This window comes from Myiozetetes cayanensis, unplaced genomic scaffold (genome assembly GCF_022539395.1).
Source record: "Myiozetetes cayanensis isolate MyiCay16 unplaced genomic scaffold, myiCay2020 scf18, whole genome shotgun sequence".
Taxonomy (NCBI): Eukaryota; Metazoa; Chordata; class Aves; order Passeriformes; family Tyrannidae; genus Myiozetetes; species Myiozetetes cayanensis.
This window is the reverse complement of record NW_026087389.1, coordinates 9,439,951-9,459,158: the sequence shown is the minus strand read 5'-3', so window position 1 is coordinate 9,459,158 and position 19,208 is coordinate 9,439,951. Positions and strand designations below refer to the sequence as shown.

The window sequence follows — 19,208 nt, the reverse complement described above, 5'->3', positions numbered from 1 at the left end:
TTCAGGCTCCGAATTTAATTTGTAGTTGATACAACAAAAACGTGTATGATGTTTGAGGCGATACTTGTCACCAGGTGTCTTTGCACTGAAAGCAGAAATTCTCATCTTTTTGTTTTGTTATGAAGAATACAATAAATCTTCCCCAAAGCTGTATCATGGCAGTGTATAGTCAGTAATGTTTTTTGGAGAACTTACAAAAGAGTTTCAATGCATTCCACTACTGATGCTGAATAGATTTGCTGAAATGTCTTCAGGATTCTGTGAAGGTACAAGCAGCCAACATACCTAAACTAATTATTGAAATATGCCTGGTTTTGCTCTCGGTTAAAAAAAAGCTTAGAGGGATTCAAAGCTGAATTCATTGCTGGGGCACCTGTTTAAGGAGTTTGGGTAGAAGAGGATGGTGGGAAGTGTTAAATGTGCTAATGTTCCTTGTATCCATTTTTTTGGTACTAATTTCCCTCTTCTTTCTGCTTCCCCTAAAAGGACACCCTGTATGCCTACCCCTGTGGCTCTGACCACACTCCCAGCCCCATGGCCAGCCGGGTACCCTTGGAAGCAGCCCCGCTCCTGGAGAAAACCGAGGCCCGTCTGACAGCTGTGGCAGTGAATGTGGAAGATGGCCACACCATTGCTTTTCTGGGAGACAGCAGAGGGAGGCTGCACAAGGTATGATCTGGGTGCAACAGAAAGCAAAGAGTATAAAACTAATCTGGGGTGCTCAGGTGGAAGGGGAAAAATGCAATTTCTCTTGTTCCTTGGGAAGTTGGGTTCCTGCTAAAGACTGTTACTATCAGACAGTCTCTTCTCACACTCTGCTGACTGTGGAGAATGTGAATGCCCCAAACAATGGTCACGTTGCCTTTGGTTACATCTGCACTGAGCCAGCATCAGGGCTGGTGCATCCCATGTGGTTTCTGCAGGTACTGTGAGGCACGTGCTTCATGTGGCCGAAGTCACTGCATGGAGGTTTTGGTGGGAGGTTGAAATCCTTGCACAGAGCAGGGGTCCCAACTTGTTCCCGATGTAGGAAGGGTGTCCCCAGCTCCTGTTGTGATGCTTTGCCTGCACTCAGCTGTGATCTCTTGCAGGTGTACATAGGAGCCATGGGTGATGCACAGATATACGCCTCGTTAGCTATCCCATCGAACGGCATGGTGAGTGGAGACCTGCTGTTTGACCAGTTGCAGGAGCACCTCTTTGTCATGACCCCATCAATGGTAAGAGCAATACAATCCCTTCCACAGAGGAGTTGAAAGCATTTGAGGTCCAAACTACTGACGGGAGCGTGGGAGGCAGAGGAACTTTGTATGGCTAAGCCTGTGCTGGGCAGCAGCTGCCTGTCAGTCTGACTTACAGGGACGGGACTGGCCTTTTCCAAAAGCTGGAGGAAGCCTTGTTACCCTAAATCGTGTCCTGTTCGCATGTGCATTTTCCTAAATCTGTCAGACTGTATCAGCAATGATGGAGGAATGTGAACTGCAGGCTATAAAAGGCTGCTCTGCTGGCACGAAGACAAGGGACCACAAATTCCTGGGTTCCACTGTGTTGAGCAGGAATTGTTTGGACAACAGTCTGCATCTCCATCTGAGCAGAATAATGTGAGCCTCTGGGTTCACATGTGACCCATCTTGGTTTTGGAGGAGATTAAAAGAGAAAAGGGAGTTTTTGTGTATTATAAGTGTAGCGCTTCTGTTTTTAATCAGTTAAGAGATTAAGCTGTTCTTCTGTCGGCATGTAACCTACAAAAAGCAGGAATGTGTGGGAAATGTCTTCAGATAGCAGAGGTGTGCTCTGACCGGGAATGTAATAACAATCTTGCAGATGAAATCAAGCTGTATAAGGAGCCATGTGAGGCACCTTTCCCTCTTCTGCTTTCTGTAATTCCTTTTGTGCCCAGAGGTAGTTGGAGGAAAAAAGGCATTGCGGTGCCTCGGGCTTTTGGGATATTGGTGTCTGCTGAGTAGGAAATCCAGCCATGGATACTTTATTTGAGAGGATTTGTACAACACCACTCATATCAGCAACTTGAGCTAGAAAGAAAAGGATCCTCCTAGCAAGGGGAAAAGCAGCCCTTGAGTTACTCTGAAGGAAAGAACAAACAAAAAATGAGAGCATGCTGGAAAGCTACTGCTTCCCTTCACTCCCCCAGTGCACTTTAAAATACTTGTAAAATTTGTAACACTTCAAAGGAGGAGTTGAGATCTGTGAGTGGAAGAAGATTAGGGAAATCTGAAATATATCCTTAACAGTAATTGTTCTGTCAATTAAAAGATGCAAATTACATCATGTACTTAGCAAAAGTAATAGGTCTGGGATTAGAAGTTGGTATTTCAAAGTAGCTGACAGTAGTAGCTGAAGTGTAGTAGCGGATTAAAGAGGGCAAGAGGCTGGAATCAGCAAGGATGGTAAGTTAAAGCAGAGAAGTTTTGCAAGTAAAATTTACCCCTAGATGGCAGAAGGTTTTTGTTCCCCATTGATCAAAGCTTCATGGTCTACTTCCAGTCAGTTCTGCCAGGTAGAGCTGGACAATAGTGTAGGTGGATTCAGAGGCCTCAGCCGGAGCTGCTGTCTCCAGCTTCGGTCACCTGCATGTCTCAAGAGATCTCATATGACAGAGTCCAGGAAAGTAAAAGAATGAATGATATTCAGTCTGCTATTCTTTAATCCACTTTGTTAAAATACAGTTTGATGACTAAATAAAGTCACCTTGCAAAATGTGTCACAGATAACTTATGAATAGCAATATGCTTTACTCGCCTCAGTGCCTCTATAGAGCTTGATGTGAAATGGCCACTCAGATGGGCTCTGGAAACTTGTTCCTTTTTGTTTGTTTGTTTTTGTTTTTATGGGAAGATAAATTGGGGATTGAGAAGTTGCTTTGGCAAGCATGCAAATGATGGGACTTTTTAGTTAGGGACAAGGAGCCAATGATCTGGGAGCTGTGTTATGTGTGATGTGTTTTCACTTTTCATTTCTTTTTCTGACAGGTGGTAAAGGTTCCTATAATGGAATGTTCCCTGTACTTGGACTGTGAATCCTGTCTGGCAATGAAAGATCCCTACTGTGGCTGGTGTGTCCTTCAAGGACGGTAAGATACATCCCTGTTCACCTGCAAGGATTTTAGAGAGATAGTGTTTAGGGACTGTCTCTACTTACTTTCTTCCTTATATCTCTGTCTGGATTTAGTTTATTTTTAATTCCTTTGTGGAATATTCACTCTGACTTACTCTTGATGCCTTCCTAAAAGAACATCTTTTCATTGCTTTTTGGGTCTTTGCTCACCACTCACGATTCTCTTGTGGATTTCAGCCTGGCTTTAGTCTGGCTGCAGCTCAAACCTCCTCATTTCAAATGTAGAGAAACTATCTGGTCTCTTCTTCTGGTGTCACTCTCTTATTTATAATTGTTTCACTTCTTGCTCCCCTACTGATGTTGCTTAATGGGACATTGTTTATTCCAATGTGTGTGTGTCTGCTTGCTGGCTCTGTTCCCCTGTAGAAAACCAGAGGAACTAGTTCATGACCCTTGATGCTCCAGAAGTGCCTACCCATCTATATTTTGGCAACAGTTCATCCTGTTACTGAAAGTGATGGGAAGCTGGGACTTCTGTGGCTTGTGTAGCAGCTTCCCCAAGACTCTACAGCAAGGCTTGAGGCAGTCAGTGTCCCCTTGGAAGCCAAAACCCTCCTGCTGCATGGATGTCTCACAGGGCTTCTTGCTCTTTCCCTGCAGGTGCAGCCGTCGCTCCGAGTGCTTGCGGTCCAGGTTGAGTGAGCAGTGGCTCTGGAGCTTTAACTCCACCCAGCAGTGCCTGTCTGTCCAGTCACTAACTCCAGCCAATATCAGCAGGGAGGAAAAGAGAAATGTGAGTGGTGATGATCCTTTGATGATGCTCAAGCTGTAGAAAGTCCCGTGCAGACTGAGGAGTCACAAGCCTTTCTGTTGCTTTCCGTGGGGTACTGAACCAAAGAACCTTACAGCATGTTCTCTGCTGACATGAGGGACTTATCTGCTGGAACTGCCAAGTTGTTAATTTAATTGTTTGGGGTTTTTTCCTCGTAAAACTAAATGTCCTTGCCTGCTAAGAGTTACTGGGTATTTTGGAGTATGTGATGGCTGCTTGGGTGTGGTCCCTCCTTGTTTTAGTATCTATAGGGTGCCAGTGTCTGTGCTTTCAATGTTTATTCCTGACACTTGCTGTCAGGAAGATCTGAAAGGAGTTACCCAAAATTACATCTCCAGTCTGGCATGTGAGAGCTGGCAGAAAAGCTAAGAAGGTGCTGGAGTGATTTGAAGTCTGTCATTGTGTCAGGAAGTGGCAAGAACCTGTCTTTTGCTAGAGGCTTGGGCAAAAGGGGAAGTTGTCAGTTGCTGGAGGAATGCCAAGTTCGTTTTGGGAATGGCAAGAGATGATGAATGGAACAGTCAGTCCAAGGAGACATTATAAGAAAATGAGTGCATGTGCAGATAACTACTTTATGGGGCTCTTCCTTTGAAAAAGCAGAACCAGAAAATTAGATGAAATGAGAGCAAATTATTAGAGGGCAAATTATTTACTGGGTAACATTGAATTGGCAGATATTCTTGACCATCTCGGATTTGCCTTCTCTGCATGAGGAAGAATTTTACTCGTGTTACTTTGAAGATTATGAAAGTCCAGCAGTTCTGACAGAGTCAGGAATCATGTGTCCTTCTCCAGATCCCAACCAAGCACCAGCTCTGCCAACAGGAACAGGTTAGTGAAATGCTTTAAATGGAGCATGATAGTCTGATAACATTGTTGGGAGAAAGTACATTGTAGGTCCATTAGATTGCCAGGATTAACAGCCATGGATGTATGTGGACTGTCAGCAGGTGTTCATTTCATTCCTCATAATATCTGTTTGCTTTCTACTTACGTGTCACACACATCCTGTGCTATTTTGGGCTGTTGCCAAATTCCAATGCCAAATTCTGATAGTTGGAAAAGAGATCCCGTTTGAAGGGCTGTATGCAAATCTGAGTGTTATTTGAAATGCAGTCTCGAGGGGTGACTGGTTTGGCAGCTTTGTCGTAAATCAGGAGAGAGAACTCTCTTAAATACTGCTGTATTATTTAAACCAAACAAAATGCAAACCTTCTCAAAATCCACGTAGTGGGAGAAGGAAGTTTGTGTAAGGAAAGGCAAGAAGAGACCCATGGTCCTTAAAGTTAGAAATAAATCTGCAGTGCGGCACAAACTCAGAAAATACTTAGTCAGCCTGTGAACGATAGCTGGCTGAGTGTTGCTGATTGGCCACTCTAAAGGACCTGGAAAGTTCTCAGTTTGTCTTCTTCGCATTGGATTTTACCCAGCCTGTCAGTGTGAGCTCTGATGAGCTGATCTCTTCAAAGAGCTCGTTCATCTGATGCAAAAGGCAGGTGCCAGTTGGGAAACGTTCCACACGATTCACCTAAATGGCTGAACAGATTTTCCAGGCAAGTATGCAGCTGGCTAATAGGTCTGAAGCAACCTCCATGGACATAACGTGACAGCTAACACACTCATTCAATCTCAAACTCCTTCATTTTCAGTATTATTTACAGTATTATAATATCTGGCTTTCACACTACAGTAGCCTAGAACAAAACAACCAGGGTGGTCAGAAACAGAGGGAAAAAGGGCCTCACGCACTGCCACTGCAGGCAGAGCGGGCAGGATTGGCTTCCCTGTTTAGCTGTGCAAACGTGGGCATGAATTTAAGCAGAGTTGTGAAAATCAGTGTAGATAAAGCCACAGTCTAGTTCTCATTATTCCAGGCTTCAGGATATTCTTATCAACTCCTTTGTAAGTCAGTCGTGGTTTTATTCCAAGGTGCTTTACCTACATTACTTCCATATTGCATCTCTGTGGCTTAGCAAGGGGCTCCTGTTCTGTGGCCTAAACCACAGAATGCTCGTGGATGGTTTCTGTCTGTTTGATCTATTTGTGTTGTCCTTTTGCTTCCGCAGCTCTTCTCCCACTCGATGAGCAGGCATTCCTAGCGTAGAAGTTTGCCATGTTAACTGTGCCAGCTTTTTCTTCTGTTCCTTAGACTTCCTCTCTCGTTCATTCTATTGCTAGTCCTTCTTTGTACAGCGTCTGTGCTCCGCTAAGGTGAATTTGAAGCTGGTAATTCATACATTGTTTTTTACGTGAGATCTCATCAGGGCCTTAGATACCAGCACTTTCCTGTTCCTACTTATAATACTTTCCCCAGCACGCTAAACTATTTGCCTTTTTCTGGCTTTGTTTTAGAGGCTGCATACCGGCTTATCTGTCACTTGTAGCTGTTGAGCCCCAAGCTGGTAGCACAAACTCTTACTCTCGATTTGCAAGTGCTCGACCTCATCTTCTGTACTGTCAAACAGCATTATTGGCAGTCATGGGAAATAATGGCCTTTTTGGAGAAAGGAATATTTATAAATACGGTGTCATAACCCTGAAATGCTGGGAGGTGTTATCCCTTCCAACGCTGCCAAATGCAATCACCTCTGTGACAGTGATAGGAGTTGGCAGTACTGCAGTGACTCCAGCCTCCAGCTGCATAGGATACCCTTATTTTCTCCTAATCATGGGTTTCCATACACCCCTCATTACTAACTGTTTGATTAGCATACTGCTTTACTTGCTGTCCTATCAGGAACCCAGCTTAGGCCTGACTGATTCTTCACATGGTAATTGTTTTGCTGTGACTAGAGCTTGCTTGCAAGAGGAGCCCTTAATTCTCATTCTGAGAGGAACAGTGGACAAGGTTCTTGTTACTTATTTTTATACCCAACTGCCTTTGAGAAATGAGAGCTCCTGGACTGGAGCAGGCAATGCAATATGGTCCCATTATTTGGAGAACTAATAACCAACTCTAAGGTTGGAGGCATTTGTCTAGAACAAGATTAATTATCTGATTCAGTACTGTCATATGCAAAATATCTCCTTTAGGCTGATGCTATCAGCTGCAGCAAGTTTTGACCATCTCTGCAGCTATTTGGTCTACAGAAAACAGTGACAGTCTCTTCCCAAAGAGAACAGGGCTATCCTGAGGCTTGTAGTTGATGTCAGACCTGGATTGAAAGCAGATAAGACTTCAGTCGTTTCAGCTGAGATTATGAGTCTCTTATAAATGTCTTCACTGACTCAGTTCTTAGTCTGGTTGTAGAACAAAGCTCTCAAGGTGAAGGCAGTATATGAAGGGCCATGTCCATTCTAAGGGTTTCATTTTCCTTTGGGTGACAAAGACAGTCAGCTTTGAGCCTTAATGTTACATCTTCCTCTAATACAGAGATGGCAGTGGAATTACAGAGCTACAGACTGAGGGATCTTCAGACTAGGCTTTCTTCCCATGGGTTGGCAAGAGCTGTCACAAACTAGTCCTGACAAACTTGTCCAGCCTGTTTTGTTTCTAGTGTCTGTAGGATAATCCAGTGATTGAGATGCTGGAAGCATGGAAGGGGATCTGTCTCTGTGTTTGACAGTGTCTCTCCTAAAGCATGCTGTATCTCCTAGCACCATGGCAAACTATTATAGGGGCTCCATTTCTAAGAAATTTTTATTTTCATTTTCAGATCATGTCACCATAAAGCTCGTAGTGCGTTTCCATGACATCTTCATTGCTTCTGTGGACTTCTCTTTCTATGACTGTGCTGCAGTGGCCCTGCTGTGGAAATCGGCACCGTGAGCACCTGCTTTTTCTGTTCTGTAGTTCTAGTGAGGGTGGCTATACCTTCCTGGGTCGTCCTTTCTTAGCAGCTGCTTTTCTGTCTTTGTCCCAGGTGCCAGAAGTGTGTGAGCAGTCTCTGGGGATGCAACTGGTGCATCCAGCAGCACCTCTGCACCCACAAAGCAGCCTGTGAGGAAGGAACCATTATCTACAATGAAAGGGTATGTCTGCCACTCAGTCCTAGTCCTGTGTGCTGCAACAGCCTCAGTGAGTCAGATCTCTTCTCAGGTAAAATAGCAGCTGTCAGTAACATCAAGCAAGGAGGTGAGCAAAGAGGAGCTCCCTTTGGAGTGACACGAGGCTCTGCATCCCTAATACTACAGATTTCTGGGGAAGTGCCATCAGATGAAGCAGGTCACCCTTATCTTGGGACTATCCAGCCTGTGTTTTCAAAGTGAGGGACAAGAGCAAGCTGACCGGGAGGATGGGAGTGGGGAGGTGAAACAGCTGCTGCTTTTGGCTGCCACACGCTGGCCTTGCAGTTTTGTGGGGGACAAAGACTGCCAGACCTCCCTCTGAGAGGAGGTGAGAGCAGGCATCTGTGGGAAGAGGGAATGTTGCTGGATTTTTGGCACTATGAGCATTCACCAGTCCCATCCTGAGAAGACAGCATATGATGCGTCTTTCATTAAAATCCAGAGGGTGAAGCAGCCTCTTGTCTATGCAAAGTGATACAGAGTGTTTCTCTACTTGGGTTCTACTGTTTCATTTCTTTCCCTCTTCTCGACCCCCCGTGTTGTTTTTCTCTAGGCCCAGATCCCATCCTCAAGTGTGTATCCTTCTTCAGCCGCTCCCCTCACCAAGTCCTCTACCACAGCCCCAACCATGGCCACAAAACCCACCACTACCCCTGTGCATGTGGGACCAAGCACTGAGCCCCCCACAGAGCCCATCCACGTCACGCCCTCCGCAGCCCCAGAGTTGATGACTGAGCCTGTGGAAACCCTGAGCTACACGTACCTGACCCTCTCGACCGAAGCCGCCCCTCTCCAGGCCGCCACAGAATCCCCGCTCCCACCACCAGCAGACAAACCCGCTGTCACTGTGCCAGAGACAACCTCTCCCGCTGCATCTGTCCTCACCAGCCCATCCAAAAGTGTGGATCACGCAGCCCTGCCCACTGAAGGGCCAGCCACAGCCCAGGAGCCACAGCACACCGACCCACCCACCACGCCCGTGGGTAGCCCCCTGCACACGTCTGCAGCAGCAGTAACACCTTCCTCTCCTGTCACCAGTTTCAAGTGGTCTCCAAGTCCATTTCCTACCACAGAGGCACTGACATTTGCCATCCCATCTCCCCAGACCCCCAGCCAGGTGCCAGGGAGCCCTGTTGCCTCTGATGACTCTCCTGGACTGCCGGGAACTGAACTATCTGCTTCAGAGCTCACACCATCAGCTCCCCCAGAGTGGCTGCTGGAGGAAGGCACAGAACTCCAGGACACAGAGGACTGGATGGATTTGCTGCAGGCTGAGAATGACACATCTCTCTTCTCTGCTTCTACTCTTCTGTCGGGTGATGGCGATTCTTCAGAGAGGGATGTCCCTGACTTTCCTCGGATCCTTCACCCTGACCTCGATTATCAGTATGATGCCCCCGAGTTTTGGGAGGAGGTAAGTTACTGGGCTTTGGAATTCATAGTCTAGGGCTTGTAACTCTTTGATATTTTCACACAGATTGCCAGTCTAGTATTTCAGCACTCAGGAGAGATTTTGCCCTGTGTTTTTTTCAGAATGAAGAGCCTAGCTGGGGTCCAGATGCATGTCCCTGCGTGCAGGGAATCCAGGGATCTTCACTGTTTCCAGTCAACGTGGCAAGGAAGATAACCCTGCTGGGAAAGAACTTCCACCTCTATCAGGTAGTCAGCTCAACACCATCACCTTTAAGAAACTGTATTATTGCAGGGCACTGTTTGGGCAACCTGACCACTGGACTGCTAAAAATATGTGTAAGACACAGTTGTGGTTTTGCCTAAGTTTCTCCTAGAGGAATGACCTACTTCTGTGCACAAAGAATCCCAGAGCTGGATTTATTGGTGGGTAGAAAGTCACCCAGAAAAAGGGAGAGTACAGGTGTGCACCAACCTGCTGGAGAAGATCTGCATGCATTTGGATTACAGTGCACCTGTGCTGCACTGCAGATGGTAGTTTTTGGAATAACTTCCTGCTGAATCCCTAGTGATTGTTTGTGTCTCCATAAACTAAAGATAAGTCATCTGTTCCCTTTCCTTTCTGGCATGCTCAAGTTCATGTGGCTATTCCTGTCATACCTGAAACTTCTGCAGTAGGGAAAACCACCCTTGACAGCTGTTTCTTGGGTGTGGCTTTGATAAAAATTCTCTTTGCTTCTCAAGACAGAAGATGATTTAGTAACCTTTTACAAACAACTGCCTCGGAGCACACAGCCCACAGTCTGACTGTTACTTTATACAGTAAACCTGACATACTGCTCTGCTCAGAGTAGCAGAGCTGGTTACAGATAAATGCATATCCATCTTTTTTACAAGAAGTATCTAAACAATTCAGTGGAAGGTTTGCAGGAAAGAGACAGAGAGAAGAGAAGAGAAAAAGACACTTGGTGATTTTTTACGTGCTCTGCTCTAATCCGTGTACTCCACTCTTCACTTCCAAGCTGGTGTTTCAGAGATAAACAGGCATAACTTCAGAGTCCCAGTGGTTTTCCTTTAATTCCCCCCTTTGGGCTGAGTTCTCCCCACACTGACACACGTGCTCCCTTCTAGGTGTTTTGTTTTGTGTTGGTTTACCTTTCATATGTGGAGGCAGTGACAGCATAGAGAGCCCTTGACTGTAGTGTAGAGTTGGCATAACAAAGGGAATGAGAGGAGCGCACTGCTGGCACAGTAAGTGGCTTGGTAAAAGGTACTGAACTGGAGAGGCAGGAGGACACTTGTGCAGCCTGAAGCTGTCATGGAGAAATGGTGCCATGTGTCTCTTCTCTGCAGGACCAGCAGTGGGACTATGAGTGTGTCCTGAATGTGGAGGGGAGGACAATGGTGATGGATGCTTATGTGGAAGGAGATGAAACAAACCAGTCTCTCTGTTATATCACCTGCCAGATGAACCAGGTGAGTGCTTGAATTACCGTGCCATTTCAGAATTCCCACTGGTGCTGGTTTTACTCAGCAGGTTGGAAGGCAAGCTCTGGACAAGAGAGCATGTTTTGCAAAAACATCTGTAGAATATTTAGCACTATGGGGCCCTCTGTGATGCTGCTGCCTGGCAGTACTGATATCTTCAACTTAAAAGAAGGTTGTGCAGTCCGAGCCACACAACCTGTTGCTGCACTGGCTGTAGCAGGGGATGATGCTGTCTCTGAACTGGCCAGCACGGTGCTGCTCCTGCTTTAGCTTGAGGCGCTGTTGTTCATCCTTCTCTGGATTGTGACTTCTGTGATGGTTTTTCTGTTGTGAAAAGAAAACTGCTGTCAGTGCCAATGTTCTTCCTTGACAGTAGAAGCTAGCCTGTGGATTGTAAGATTACAGGCAAAATTAAAACAGCCATGTACATTTCTGGATGATATGTGAATTTTACTTAAAGCAAGATTTTCAAGCAGAGATGATATTTTTTTTTCACAAAGTCATATAGTTAAGGGAGAAGAACAACATAGGCTCTTGTGCACATGAGCCCTGCAGACCAATTGTAATCTTACATCTTTAGCTCTACTGAAATGGCATAAATGCCAGCTTGAGCAGTTCTCTGCATCTACAAGTGGCTTGTAGATAGGAATACACCATTTAGGAATGCAATTAGGAAGTTACAGAAGTATTGTTGTGATCACGCATTTGTTTTCAGTGTTCATCCTAGTGAACCAAAGCCTGCTACCTTTCCTAGAGCAGAGTTGTGGCTGTAGGAATCAGTGAGGACAGGCCTGTGCTGCCACTGCCCCAGCTGCCACTGCCTTGTCTGCACGCGTGGGAAGCTCCGTGTGGGTTGTATGTGCTGTGCACTCTGCAGGGCGGATGCTGGTGCTTTTTGCCTATTCAGCTGTTTTGTTTGTGCCTCTATTAAATCCTCTTGATGGTCTTTGTCTTTTCAGTACAGTTACACAGCATCTCAACTTGAATTCAACGCTGTGGTGTTTGTGCAGAGGCGACGACACCTTCGAGTGGACAGTGCTGCAGATCTTCACGGTAGGAGTGCAACACCTTCCCAGAAGGAAAACATAGAGCCTCACTTCTGTTGCTTGTCACAGGGGCAGGAGGAGGAGAGGGTTCTGTAGAAGGTGCCGAGTTCCTGGATTGTTCTGTGCCCCATGGGGATGTTTGCAGATGCCTCTGAATTTTTCTCCTTTGCAGTGACTTTTTACAACTGCTCTGTGGGACACACTGATTGTAGCCGATGCCAAACAGCTGACTCAAAGTACAACTGTGTGTGGTGTGGAGGTGACAACCCCAGCTGTATCTTCAGGGGCTCTTGCAAGGAGGAAATTGAAGACCTGTGTCCAGCACCTCTCATTCACTCTGTGAGTAATTTGCTCGCTAGTGTACTGCACCCAGGCAAGGAGGGCTCCATTCTGCAGTGGAAGTCAAGGGGCTGTGAACTCAGAGTGCAAACAGTGCAGCTCAATAATACATTGGCCATCTGAAGAGCAAGTTAGTCCTATTCAATTGTGATCCCTCAGTGTTGTGAGGATTCTAGGCTGTTGTGCTGGGCTTTCAGCGTGCTTATAGAAAACAGTGGGGAAAGATGCATTTGTATCTCATGCAAGCTGAAAATGGTACACCAGGAGCAGAATCATTCAGGAGCTGGGAAAGGGTCCACAGGATGGATCCTCCAACTGTCTCGAGCCAGACCCTGGATTGAGCCTGGGGCAAAGGAAGGCAAAACCTAATGATAACAGCACAGCAAAGATGGGAAAGGCATGAGAGGTTACCAGAATTAATTATTTTTGTCTGTTTATTTTAAATGTTTCTTGCTAACTGCCACATGACAAGTGTCTGTAGCCATGTGTCCCTTTTGCTGTCAGCTTGTCCTCCCTCCAGTGGCACACAACATCCATGTGCTGCATCTTGTCTTATTTTATCTTGGATGCTGCTCAGGGACAGAGCTTTGACGTTTGTGCAGCATGCGATTCACTGTCGTCCTGATGCTGAGGGGGGAATGGTGCTTGCTGCTTCAATACCAGTAACGTGTATTGGCTTGTGCATTCCCACTCTTCAGCACAAATGCCCTGTGGAGTGGTCAGCATGTTAATGGGAAGGCAAAGCAGGGCAGTCTTTGCCTTCTAAGTGGATTATCACCTCTGGGTGGGGACTGCTGGCAACAGCGAGGTACGGGAAAGAAGGCTCCAACTGTGGTGTTCTTTAAGGCCTTTCTTCTGGTGAGGCTGTGACCTTGGTACTAGTCCAAGCCAGTAAAAGGAGTCAATAACAGTGACACAAGCAGGCAGTTGAAGAGCCCTGTGCTGTAGATCAGTTGCCAGACTGCAGAGGTCTGAGATACTGTGACATTTACACATGCGCGGATGTCTTTGCAGGTGTATCCCCTGTCTGGACCAGTGGAAGGTGGCACTAGAATCACCATCACTGGCTCAAACCTCGGGCAGAAACATCAAGACATTGCAGAAACTGTCACTGTTGCAGGAATTCCCTGTGCCGTAGATGCTCAAGAGTATGAGATCTCTAGCAGGTAGAGTATCTGTGAAGCCTCCTCCCAGAGGCAGGCGCTGGCTTTTCCCTTGGCTGATCACCCAGCCTGAGATGTCTTTGCCTTTGCTGTAGCAGGTATTGGGCCTTGCCCATTTCCCCCCAGGGAGTGCTCTGAGTAAGATCACTGTCTGAGTAGTTGTTCGGTCAGTGACCTTGGAGAAATAAGGTTGTGTACGAGGCGATGCCGTATTCTGACCGTGCTGCCCATACAGAGCCTGCAGTCCAGCCAGGTCAGGGACTCATGGGCTCAGAGCCCTGCAGTTCATGGATATCTCTCCCAACCACAGGGTGATTTCAATAAAGCAAAGGACATGGCTTGTGTGTCACTGATAGGGAAATAACCTGACCGTGTTAACACAAGGTGAGGATGGGAACACGGGGTTGGAGGCACACCCCTAGACCATCAGTCTTCACTTGCCAGCCAGACTTCCACTGCCAGGAACAAACCCAATGAAAAGACCTTCTCGGCCAGGGACAGATAAGGGAGTCCTGGTGGGCCTTATGCCACCCTTCTGGTCACCAGGAGTGCCTGGCAGGTCACACAATGCTTCTAAAAGGAGTGGCAAAGAGAGGGATGTGAAGCAGAAAGACCTGTCCTGCTGAATCCAGCTCATATCAGTGATAGAGAACTGCATAGCTGGTGTGTCTGGCCAGGACAGAACCATATAACAAGGCAATAGTTAAGTGTCTGGAGGTGTGACTGGGGGGACCAAGGAGAAAGGGATATTTGTGTAGTTGGCCTGTGGCAGGGCAGGTAGATAGGAGCCTTGGACAAGGGAGGGAGAGGAGCCAAACAAGCAGCAGGAGAAGAGGAGAGCAACTGTGAGTAACCTCTGGCCAGAGCTATCACAAATGTGTTTTTCCATTCTGGGGTAGCAATAGTTGTAGCACCCTTCCCTCTGGGAGCCAGGTAAGATCCTGCTGAGAATGGCCTGCTGTACCGTTGTCCTGTCTGTGTGCTTTGTTTGTCTGGATCCATCTGCTTTCTGTTTGCATCCTAGAACTAGAGCATAATCTTCCTGGGGTTAGCACTGTCTGTGTTCTGTATCTATAAATCACCTGGCATCACAGCATCTTGGCTTGGACTGCACTGCTTAAGTTCAAATTCCTGAGCCTCTTTAGTTGAGGGGATATAGCTGTGAACCTGGAACCCACTCCTGAGCAAGGCCCAGACAAAATTAATCTTGTGCTGTGCAGGAAAGCTGGGAAGTCTCCTGCAGAGTAGCTTTTCTGTTAGCAAATCAGTGCTGTAACATGGGATTCCTTGCTGTTCTTTTCTTAGTTTAACTTGACTTTTCACCTTGTTAGCATCTCCCATATTAAATTATGTCTGGAAAAAGGGCTGGGAAGAATGTTTGGTGCAGATCAGGGGATCTGGCTGGTTCTAGAGGCCACTGGCTGAAGACCAGTGCCAGCTGAACCCACAGTCTTGAGTCTTCTCCTGTATCAGACACAGCACTGGTCTGTGGATTGACCACTGCTGGCCTGGAGTCCCTCCAGATGTGACTGATTTTGATCAGCTCTGGACAATGGCAGAATTCTTGGGCTCTTCATACATCTGTGCTACAGTGGGTGTCATCCTGTCTGTCCCAGAAAGAATAACCTTAGATAGGATGAGCCTGTTTGGAACTGGCCCTGCATTTTTCTGCTGCACCTAATCCATTTTCTAGAGGTGTTTCTCCGTGTTTGGTTGTATATCCTGGGCATGAGATAAGACCAGAAGAAGGGAGCAGTGGTTACTGGATGGTTTGAGGACATGAAGTGATGGATGCAGCTCCCCTGCTTGTCCCTGGTGTGACACTGTTCTTGGATTGTCCTGCAGTATCGTGTGTGTCACTGGCGGGAGCTGGACGGAGAGATTTGGGCATATTGTGGTGGAAGTGCCTGGAGGAGGACGAGGAGTTTCTGGGCATGTTTTCACCTATCAGGTAACAGAACTGTAATACCTCCCCTGTTTTTCCAGTATCCCTGCTAAATGGCTGTCTGCTGTGTGAACTTACGGGGCTCTACCAGGCACTTCTGATGTGATGTGTGATACGTTGGGATTCTTTTTGTTTTCTTTTGTTCTCCCCCCACTCCCTCTTTAGATTATAAGAACAGCTGTACTGGGTAATACTAAAGATCCTGTAGTCTAGTGATTTTATAGAGTTTTTTTAAAATGGTAACTATTAAATGCTTAAAGAAACCCTGTATTTTTACTCTATCTTTCCAGTTTGAAGATTTTTATTTTTTTTTATTGATGGCTTAACATCTTACGAAGACTTCTGACTTTCCGTTTGTTAATTTGCAAATTTCTGTTTGACCACACTTTTAGCTTCTGACCTTCAGCAGCTGGTGGCAGTAAGAGTTCCTGTGCATTGTGTGGAGAAATGTTTCCTATTATTTTTAAACATGTTTCTGTTAACTTTTTCATGTCTTAAACTCAGCAACTGTGAAATAATATTTAAGCAATTTCTAGATACAATTACTCCTTTTTCATCCTTGCTGCATATTATGTAGATACAAATTATGTATCTAGTTGCTTGTCTCCCTCTTCCATTTTTGGCTCTGTAGGACCATATATAGATGCTGAACTATGCTGTTGCTCTTTTCTTGATTTTGGTTCTGTTATCACCATTTTGAGGCACTGATGAGAAGTGCTAAAGGAATTTTTACTGTGGCATAAAAATGTTTTTTTCTTACTTCACTTCCCAGTAATTCCTACCGCTTGGTGTGTTTTTGTTGAGATCTGTGTTTACAGCTGGTAGAGTTGTACAGGTACCAAAGCACTCTTGAATGAGCAGGAACTACTTAGAAGCTCACAACTTTGTACATGTGGTTAACTTTTTTCTGTAGTCTCCTTGTTCCTTCTCACTTCACGGATTTTGCTTTTCATTTGTCAGCAGTGAGTTACTTGTGCCACCCTGCCTGACTTCTCTAAATTTTGCTGCAGCTCCTCATTGGTACAAAGTTTTTTTGTTACTGTGAATAATTTATCAAATTTCATTTTCCCTTTCCAGGTCATCTACAAGTACATTTAACAGCACAGGTCTCAACACAAATTCTCAGGGCTCCCTGCTGGTAATCTCCTCATCTGCTAGACAAACAGACAATTTATTTGCTACCTTGTTTTTCTTAACCTGAGTTATTAATCCAATTACTGATCTGAACAATCCCTTTGAACTGTTATCCTAGGGTTTGTGTCTGAGGCTCACAGCTCTGCTGGTTGCAGCATCCATCTGCCTTTGGCAGTCTGTGGAAAGGTCCCGAATTCCTGGTTCTTGCTGGTGTGATCGATCCCTCCTCTGTTGTCTCTGCTCTGTAAGATAGCTCCTGGAGCCTAGCTGAGGCCTGCCCATGACTGGGAACTGTAGCTTCTACTTTCAGAGCATTGGAGGTCACTGAACATATTCTGCTGTTTCCTTTTCTTGTCTTGTCTTTTCAGGTCCTCGTCACTCACTGCCTTTTTTTTTTTTTTTTTTTTTACCCCTCCCTCTTCTAGAACCCAGAGCTGAAATCCATTGTTCCAACTCAGGGCCCCAAAGCAGGAGGAACCTGCCTTACCCTTCTGGGCTCAAAGCTGCTGACTGGGCATCCTAACGAGATCAGTGTCCTGCTTGGAGACCTCCCTTGCCAAATGTAAGATCAGCCCCTGCCCATGTGCTGGCCGTGCACTGCCCTGAGTCCTTCCCGGAGCCCCACAGGGTGTGGTGCTGCCTGGTTCAGCCCTTAGCACAAGCAGTTGGAGTTCTGCTCTCCTCTGTGTTCCAGGGGATCCTCCCCTTGAGGGTCATGGCAGCAGCATTGACCATCCTAGATCCCTGCCCATGTCCCTTGGACATGAGCCATGCTACACACACACCTCTGTTCTGCATGTCCCTTGACAGGACTGTACCCCATCCTTACACTCTGCTTTCACTGATGGGGAGCTGCAGCCTAACCCTGAGAGCTGCTTGTTCTCCTGCACCCTGGGCCATGCACCCCTGACTCAGCTCACTGCTGGTGAGAAGGGGCACATGCCTGGGTAGTTGTGTCCAGTCTCTTCAGTCTGGACAGTGACTGTACCTGCTTTTTGTCGATACGCTGCTGCCTGACAAGTGCCCAGCAGTTATTGCTTGCTTAGATAAGGCAGAAGAGCTTTCAACAGAGGTTTGCAGACTGTCTGCAAAGAGAAGGGCATAGTACTATAAAATCTGTCTCTGCAGTGGCTGTTAATCCTGTGTTCTCTCCTCTGTCTCTCCAAGCCTCTCTGAGATGACGGAGGATCAGCTGGCATGCCAGACGAGTCCCAGCAATGTGTCTGCAGAACTGCCAGTCACCGTCAAATATGGGGAGCAAGAGCGGAGACTGGAAGGATCCCTCTTCAGATATACTCTGGATCCCAACATCACTTTTGCAGAGCCACCTAAAAGCTTCCTCAGGTAGAAAGACTTGAATGCTCCTTCCCTGGGGCTGTGTGCCAAGGCAGGTACTCCAGCACCTTCCCTGGGCACTCCAGGCAGGTACTCAGCACCAGCAGCCTCTGTCTGCTGAGTTGCACTTTGGGTAAAGCCAGACTTGTAGGAAAAAGCATAAGCAGAAGGGTGGCAGCATGGGCAAAATGGAGCTAATAATAACAGGTGGGTGAAATCAGCTACTTTCCTCTTTCAGTGGAGGGAGAGTGCTCAGAGTTCATGGATACAACCTGGATGTTGTACAGAAACCGAAGATCCGAGTTACAGTTTCTCCATCTGAACGCCGGCGCCGAGGAGCGGGACGATGGCGCAGAATCATCCCGGACTCAGAGTGCCCTGAGGATGCTCTGTGCAGCATCCAGCAGGTAGCATGGCAAAGTGCTCAGTGGGGATGTGGGTGCACACAGTGTGGATGTGTCTGCCTCTGGACAGGTGGACTTTCTGTCCACAGGGCTTTTCCCCCTAGTTGCTGTTACCTGCATGGATTGTATCAGCAGTCTTGGCTGAGTGAAATTTTTCTCTGCCGGACTGAGAGGTTAAGCACTTTCACAAACCTTTCCATGGGTTGGGTCTGCTTCTGCTTAGAGATGTACAGGATTGTGATGTGGGACAGAAATAGCAGGGCAGCAGTGTGGAGATAAAGGAATCTACAACTGAGTCAGAGAGCTTGTGTGGCTCAGCATGTCCACGCTCCAGACTCTTCCTTTTGCATAGTTCAGCCCATCCCTATAACCTCTGGGCTCTCTTTCAGTCTGAGATACAAAACCAGGCAGAGTTCAGTGAAATTACCAGTGCCACCAACATTTTCTACTCTCCTGCTGCCAGTCTGCTGAGATGGAACAGTACAGAGGTATTGATGTGGTCACCAAGGTCACAGAGCATGCAGCAGAATTTTGCAGAGGTAGAGGGTGTTTGGCAGCCCAAGCAGAAGAAGGATTTGTATTACTAGTGCAAATGATAGAGGACTTCCTTTACATAAACTGAGAGAATGTGCTTCTGCTGCACATGGATAAATAACAGCTGGTTTTACCAATGTTCTTAGGAAAGCATTTGTGGCTGTAGGGCAGAGAAAAAACAGACTAGTACTTTCATCAAATATATAAAAGGTATCCAGACAGGCATGGGAACACTTTCACAGAAGCATTCAGACTGGGAAATCAGCCTTGCATTGAAGGTGTTTGGTTCCATTCTGCCAGAGCAGGGAGATCTAAAGCAGGTCTCTCTCCAAAATTTGCTGTCGGGGGGATATCAGAGCTGATTCCCACCACTGAGACCTTCCAACAAAACCAGTGCTGTGAAAACCTTCCTTAGAGGAACATGGGCAATTCCTCAGATCTTGGATTTTTCCCTCTACAGTTAAGCAGAGTTCCTCTGGCATTGGTCCAGACAAA

At 46.5% G+C, this 19,208-nt stretch overlaps 1 protein-coding gene across 5 annotated transcripts in view; it reads left to right on the top strand.

Annotated features, from left to right (window-relative positions):
- Window positions 1–19,208, top strand: part of PLXNB1 (plexin B1) — a 78,190-nt gene that overhangs the window by 43,454 nt on the left and 15,528 nt on the right. For all 5 annotated transcript variants that reach the window (XM_050312906.1, XM_050312909.1, XM_050312907.1 and 2 more), the window contains exons 4-20: window positions 487–669; window positions 1,092–1,220; window positions 2,991–3,091; window positions 3,736–3,868; window positions 4,582–4,738; window positions 7,564–7,672; window positions 7,771–7,879; window positions 8,469–9,329; window positions 9,449–9,574; window positions 10,679–10,801; window positions 11,773–11,866; window positions 12,032–12,198; window positions 13,213–13,364; window positions 15,207–15,312; window positions 16,866–17,002; window positions 17,608–17,784; window positions 18,014–18,182. In XM_050312906.1, coding sequence (XP_050168863.1) covers window positions 487–669; window positions 1,092–1,220; window positions 2,991–3,091; window positions 3,736–3,868; window positions 4,582–4,738; window positions 7,564–7,672; window positions 7,771–7,879; window positions 8,469–9,329; window positions 9,449–9,574; window positions 10,679–10,801; window positions 11,773–11,866; window positions 12,032–12,198; window positions 13,213–13,364; window positions 15,207–15,312; window positions 16,866–17,002; window positions 17,608–17,784; window positions 18,014–18,182 — 3,033 coding nt within the window. The remainder of the gene's footprint in view (window positions 1–486; window positions 670–1,091; window positions 1,221–2,990; window positions 3,092–3,735; window positions 3,869–4,581; window positions 4,739–7,563; window positions 7,673–7,770; window positions 7,880–8,468; window positions 9,330–9,448; window positions 9,575–10,678; window positions 10,802–11,772; window positions 11,867–12,031; window positions 12,199–13,212; window positions 13,365–15,206; window positions 15,313–16,865; window positions 17,003–17,607; window positions 17,785–18,013; window positions 18,183–19,208) is intronic.